General features: G+C 31.4%; 1 protein-coding gene across 1 annotated transcript; it reads right to left on the bottom strand.

The window, feature by feature from the left end:
- Positions 1-1328: 1328 nt before the first annotated feature.
- Positions 1329-4277, bottom strand: LOC105219890 (probable ATP-dependent RNA helicase pitchoune). The gene is made up of 7 exons (XM_011196240.3): positions 4048-4277; positions 3841-3975; positions 2969-3655; positions 2312-2613; positions 2096-2248; positions 1852-2022; positions 1329-1778 (listed from the first exon to the last, which is right to left on the bottom strand). Exons 1-7 carry the CDS (start codon positions 4166-4168, stop codon positions 1449-1451), a joined length of 1899 nt encoding a protein of 632 aa, XP_011194542.2. The 5' UTR covers positions 4169-4277; the 3' UTR covers positions 1329-1448.
- Between the last annotated feature and the right edge of the window lie 2700 nt (positions 4278-6977).

Consider the following 6977-nt stretch of genomic DNA (forward strand, 5'->3'; position numbering starts at 1 on the left):
TCAAAAAAATAACGGTAATTGTACTATATAAGTTTAACGGGTTTAGAGAGCCCAATTGTCAAAATAAATATAACCTTAAAGGCTTGTCGTTTTACGAGCATACGAGAAATCGCAGAAAGAGCCAGAGGCTATCCCAAAAACCGAGTTTGGCTTGAAGAAGCGCTGGCATAAGTGCATGATATCGAATGGAGACTATTTTAAATACGGCAACATTAATGTAGACGAGTGAATATTTCTTTTTTAAGCGATAATTCACGTTATTTTTTGAACACATCTAGCACTAAGAACAATCAACAGTGCAGCGCTCAAACAAACCAATTTCTTAACCTCAAAAAAATTATCTGAAATCTGATTGAAAGAAGTCGGTTCAGTAAGCTTTGAAGCACTATTCGATCAATATAATTAAGAGACTGCAAGGAAATAAATAAAATAATAATAATAAGAGGAATATCTATAGTTTTCCAATAGAAATTTGATGAGTATGTTATTTTTATAGGTTATGTAAGCATATAAAAGTGTTTGTGTTATATAACACAGAAACCAAATTGGCATTTAGCTCTTTCATTTGAAATTGTTAATGGTTGATCGCTTCGTTTTTGGTGCGCTTAAATAATAAAATTCTAACAAATATGGCGCGAGTGGAGGCAGCAGCAACAAAGTCAATCAACCAGTTCAGTGTATTGGAACGAGGGCGTAGGAGTGTGACAACAAGCTTCAATGGCGGATGTGACTATTTGATTATATACTAATATATGTATATGTATATGTATTAGATATATAGATGCAATACGTATATACTTGATATTCAAATGAAAGCTGCAAAAAATGTTATACAATTTATATAAAATTGTATTATAAATTTACTGAGAGTTGTTGTGAGTTAATGAATACTGTATCAAAAATGTGAGAAATGTTAATATTACTTGCAACACAGCGAATTAATTAAATTTAATAAATTATTAAATAATTAAAAAAATATTTAAGCTTACTCCCATTCCACTATTATACCAAATAAGTAAGAACAAGGCTTTTAATAATAATATTATTAAAATTAATAACCGAAATAAGTCACCCAACAACCAAAGGCACCCACGCTTGCCTTCGACACCACATTTGAACTCCCATGATAACTAATTAAATATCAATTGCGACAATTGAATCGATACAATTTTGGACATACTTGTTGCATGCGAAAAAAAAACGTGGGAAAATATTTTGCAGCAATTTCGAATGTTTGATATTGATATTGAACTCAACACTTACCTACCCTCTTTAACACCCTCGACCACTCGACCACACTCATGTTTTTAATGAACCACCAAGAGTCATCCGGTATATTTGAGAAAATATAATATTTATTTATACTTTACATTTAACCATCTTGATTAAAATGAATGTTAGGCATTTCAACTAAACTAGCTAATAACTTTTATATGAAAATGCAAATCTCATCGCATGAAACTTTTATTCTTTTTTAATTGGTCACGACTAATTTGCTTGAACATGCGTTGTTTGGGATTGTCGTCATTCATCTGTTTGTAGTAGCCGAAGCCGCCGCCACCAACACGTTTCTCTGGCCGCTTGCGCTTAGCACCCACCTTAAGATCCACCACAGGCGGTACTAAGAAACCAAAACTCTTTGCCACAGCTTGCAAATCGAGCGTGTTGATATCGAATATTGTTTTCAATTGATGCGAATCATAAGCACGTACATAGGCTTTAAAGGCCTCCTTAGCCGATTGATTGAGGAAATAGTTTTTGGAGATGAGTTTCTCCAGCTGTGAAATGCAATATTTAAATAAAGTAATTAATTAATAAACATTAATAACAAAAAGGAAAATTAAGTATTACCTGTAACTGTATGTCTGCAATTTTCGCCCATGAGAATTCAAACTCATTAAGTGGCACTTTAGCTGCTTTCAGATAGCGCAAAAATCCCAACTCTTCTGGACGTAGCAAAAGCAATGCATGACCCGAACTGCCAGTACCACGCGCGGTACGACCAACACGATGAATATATTCCTGAATAAAAATTAAAAATAGTATATTTAATAAAGATTTAACAAAATATGTAACTTCAGTATACTAAACCCACCTTTGGATCATCTGGTGGATCGTATTGCACAATCCAATCGACTTGTGGTATATCTAAACCACGCGCCGCCACATCTGTGCATAGTAGAATGCCCTCGGAAGCATTGCAAAACTGGAAGAACGTAGTGGTACGTTTGGTTTGCTTTTGTTTACCCTATAAAACGTAATTTATTAGCAATTAAATTTATAACTGTTATTAACAAAGCCCAATACGTACATGGATAGACGTCACAGGCAGATCTATGTAGTTGAAGAGTTCATGGTGATATTTCACAGACATACAGGACGAGAAGAACACCATAACCTTCTTCTTGCGATTCTTTTTCAGGAAAGTAAACAGCACTAATAAACGTTTATCTGACGGGCATACAATATAACCCTGTTCCAAGCCACTAACTGTGGCTACATCCTCATGATCGTCGACACCAACGTAGAAAGGCTCCTTTTTGAGCGCCAATTTGGAGAGCGCATCGATTTTTTCCGTTTGTGTTGCAGAAAACAGCATTGTTTGACGACGTTCTGAAAAAAAAATTAAAAAAAAATATTAAAAAAAAAACATTAAAAAAAAATAAAAAAATATTAAAAAAATATTAAAAAAATAAATAAAAAAATATTAAAAAAATAAATGAAAAATATTAAAAAAATAAATAAAAAAATATTAAAAAAATAAATAAAAAAATATTAAAAAATAAATAAAAAAATATTAAAAAATCAATAAAAAAATATTAAAAAATCAATAAACAAATAAAATTAAAAAAAAAAAAAATTAAATAAATGATATTAAAACAAAATTAAGAATAAAAAATAAAAGAATATTAAAAAAAAATTTAAATAAAAATTACAAAATAATTTTAGATATTTTATGATATCTTACTTGGTAGCAAGTTCACAATCTGCTTTAATTCTTCCTCAAAACCGATTTCCAATATACGATCCACTTCGTCAAGCACCAAGCATTGCAAGTTTTTGTACAGGAAATCCGGTGAATTTTGCAAGTGATCCAACAAACGGCCTGGTGTGGCTACCAAGATGTTGATACCTTTACCAAGTTTCTCACTCTCCACTTGCCGATTAGAACCGCCCATAACCAAACCATAAGTGTGATTATGGTGCGCCATTAACTCCTTCAGTACACCGAACGTTTGCATGGATAATTCGCGTGTTGGCGATATAATAATAACACCAGTACCGTTACGGGGCATAAAACGCAGTTTATATATTAACTCTACGGCTGGTATAAGGAAAGCAAGTGTCTTGCCAGAACCAGTCTTAGCAGCACCAACTAAATCGCGTCCTTGCAGTAAAGGCGGCAGAGATTTTGCTTGTATCTCTGTCATATCGGTGAAGCCCATCTCCTCAATGGCTTTTAAGGTTGGTTCGGATACCACACCTTTGAGTGAGGCAAAGGCGCGCTCATTCGAATCAAGATTTTGTAGTGCTTTCTCAGGATTCAATACTTCAACAGTAGATTGCTTTTCGTTCTTATTTGTGCCATTACTTTTCGCTTTATGATTTTTGTTGGTATGTACATCCTCATCATCAGAGTACTCACTTTCCTCATCTAAAAGCAATAATTTCGTTAGATATAATATAAATAGTTTTTTATCACATTTCTAGGTAAACTCAGTATAAAATAAATAATCTCACAGTATTTCTCTAAACATTAACTCGTTTTGAAGAAGTCTCGAATTCGCCTTAAAATTCATCACTTTGTATATTAAGTATTATTTTCTCTTATAAGCTTACCTTGCTGTTGTTCTCCTTCACTTTCCGAGTCGGAATTTACCACTTCAAGTTGGCGTTGCTGCTGCTTTTTCTTTGCCACTTTTGCTTTCTTTGTTTGAGGCTCGGGAGCCTCTTTGAAATCATCCTCAATATCATCTGTAGGATTAATTATTAATTACTATTAAATTAACTTATTTTAGAGAGCACATTATTCAAAAATTTACATACCCGATTCAACATTTTTTGGAGGTTTAACTTGTTGCTTGCCTTTCTTCTCCGCCAGCACTTTTTTCATTTTCTCACGTTTCTTAATCTTTTTCATAAGCAATTTCTCTCGAATTGCCGACATTTTGGCAATTAATTAATTATAATCTACACAAAAATTATGAACACACAAATCTAAACTCTTGGAGGATCAAACACTGCACGTGTGTTTTTAACTTGACAACAGTCAGTTCGTAGAAATGTCAAAATTTGTTGACTAAATTTTGGTTCGTACTGTATATGCAGGGTTGCTACAGTAGGGAGTTTAAATAAATGTAACGAATGAGATTTGCAACAAGTACCCACGACTCAAGACTACCGAAACTGTAATACATTGAAAGTTTTATTGTAAGAAAGTGTTAAACACAAGCATACAAAAAGTTTAAATTCATGCGGCCTTAAGAAACTCATAGAAACTTTAACATAAATATTGTGGTTGTGTAACGACTATCAATTACAGATATCTCTGGTAGTTAACCAATGACTTAACCATTAGCTGATTTGCAGCTGAGATCATAGTTGTTTTTTAAACCAATAGCATATTGATAGATAGCTTGAACATAAATATAAATGTATTCCTTTGAAATTTAAAACATTTCAGACTGTTCTTTTCACGTCTGCTATTCCAATCGGTATTTTATCTTATTTATTCGGTATAAGCTCTGCAACTCCATTTTTTGGCGATCCTTTTAATGGACCAAAACTTTTAATGCTCTCGTGTTGAACGAACCATTCCATGGCCGTTAAATTACAAATACTAGAGCAAAATCAGGCTTTAATCAGGCGAAACTAGTAGTTTGAAGAAACTTCCACACGACTGACGAAAAAAATTACAAGAAAAAATACACTCGGGGATTTACCATAACTGCCAAGGAATGACCAGTACAATTCTGGATTCCGTTACTGGAATTGACGCGGATTTTTCTGCCCAAAAGCTGTTATTTCAACGATTTGAACCTGTTTGGATCGGTAGGTCATACGTTAATTTTGTTACAACTTATAAGCAATGACCACCTTTGGAAATGTATACACATTTGAAGTGGTTTTGTAGTTGTACCAATAAGAGAATATATTGCACAAAAATAAAAAAATGTGTGAATTCAAATTGTTATGTTTTTTTTTATTTCTTTATTTATTAGTTTGTATTTCAAAGGCGTTTCGGATCTCAATTGATCATTTTTTTCTTTATTCTTTAACGAAATTAAAAATATGAACAACAACTACTACGTAATTCAGATAGTTAAAGATATAGAGATAAAATACATAAATGTAAAATTTCAGTTATACAAAATATAAATTTTACTTTCAATTTGTTATTATTTTATTATATATTTATATTGTTTTTTGTTTTTTTTTTTTGTAATTTTTTACGCTCTAAATTCTATACTGCAAATTACATTTACATATATATTTGCAAACAATTCAATACATTTACTAAATTCAAAATGGTTACCATTAAACTAACTAGTATAAGCAGAAACTTAAAGCTTCAATTTTGTAAAAGGCAAATCCGATTTGTTGTTATGTGCTACTTAGTAGACTTATTTAAGGCCACTGCTCGAAACATATGATGCATGCATTTTTCAAAACCGAAGTTTATGGATTTCCGCATTTTTTCTACAACAATAAATACGCAAATTGTACGAAAATATAAGAAATGTGAAAACAAGGCGAATGTGTTAAAAAAAGCTTTGAACTAAATGCCAATTTTGATGCAAGAAGCTAACGCAAAACTCAAACAAATTAACTGCATGCAAAGATGGGTGTGTTTCGAAAAAACAAAAATGCAATGCAGTTAAAAGTGATTTGCAAGTTATGAATTTCTTTTACTGAGCTTAGACGCTTGTATTGGATTTTGCGGTGCCACATCTGTTTGGCGTAATGTGTAAATTTATGTATGTTTGTATGTATGTATGTATCTGTGTTAAACTAAAATGAATGCGAACTGCTTAAGTGCTATTGTAAATTATCGTACAGTTAGAATTAGTTAGTCTAACAAACTTAACTATTACTACAAATATTTTTATGTAAATATGTAAAAGTTTATGATGATGTTTTCAACTGTTGTTTCTCAACTGCTACAGCGTTTTGGCCATTTACAAGATATTAACGTTATTAATGCAATAAATACATAGTTATACATATATATAGCGTATATACATATTAATTTGTTCTTTTTATAAAATTGTAGTATAATGTTACATTTACAATTTTCATGAATTCGAAACGAGTAACGCTGTGAAATGACGAAATGCCAAGTTCAGCCTAACCATTTGCACTTTTCCATGTCATAAATAATTATTTTGCATTTCATAAATTATTATTATTTTTAGCTACTTCGTATATGTTGAGCAAATATTTTGTTTGGCATTTAAATTATAAATTTATATTTAATTTCATGCAAGTTTAGCAAACTTCTGCATTGCCAGTTAAACGGTAGTGGTGTATAAGACCTGCTTATTTGGCTAGTTACGCATACTTAAACTGACATATATGCAAACATGCTGTGAATATATTAAATATAAAATTGTTTATTACATATTTTAAGGCCAGTGGTGCTTTGATTAGAAGTTTCGCGTAGTTTAGTTTTTACTTAATGCAGTTGTTTGTATTATTTTGCTTTCCAGTCAATTCCAACCATGGTTTTTTGTTTAGTTCATCACATGCTTTCCAATTACATTCTTTTTCTATCCAGCCTGCTGAAATAGATCACTTTTACATTATTTCCATTATTTTAATATTTGTTTTTGTTTCTAAATTCGTCAAATATATAGTTTCCAAAATGTTATTATCTTTTTAAGTTGGGGACATTATTTTTTGTTTTGGAGTCACCCAAATAATTAAATTTCCAACGTCAATTTTTTTATTGATATAAGGCACAATTTGTAAGTTTT

This window comes from Zeugodacus cucurbitae, chromosome 2 (genome assembly GCF_028554725.1).
Source record: "Zeugodacus cucurbitae isolate PBARC_wt_2022May chromosome 2, idZeuCucr1.2, whole genome shotgun sequence".
Lineage (NCBI taxonomy): Eukaryota > Metazoa > Arthropoda > Insecta > Diptera > Tephritidae > Zeugodacus > Zeugodacus cucurbitae.

What these genes read in the sequence shown, in the direction of transcription:
- LOC105219890 (XM_011196240.3), bottom strand. Translation starts at nt 4,168, where the DNA reads ATGTCGGCAATTCGAGAGAAATTGCTTATGAAAAAGATTAAGAAACGT. An exon ending in TCCAAAAAATGTTGAATCGG is followed by an intron (nt 3,976 to 4,047) that starts GTATGTAAATTT and finishes TTAATCCTACAG; the next exon opens with ATGATATTGAGGATGATTTC. An exon ending in TTGCAGACATACAGTTACAG is followed by an intron (nt 1,779 to 1,851) that starts GTAATACTTAAT and finishes TGCATTTCACAG; the next exon opens with CTGGAGAAACTCATCTCCAA.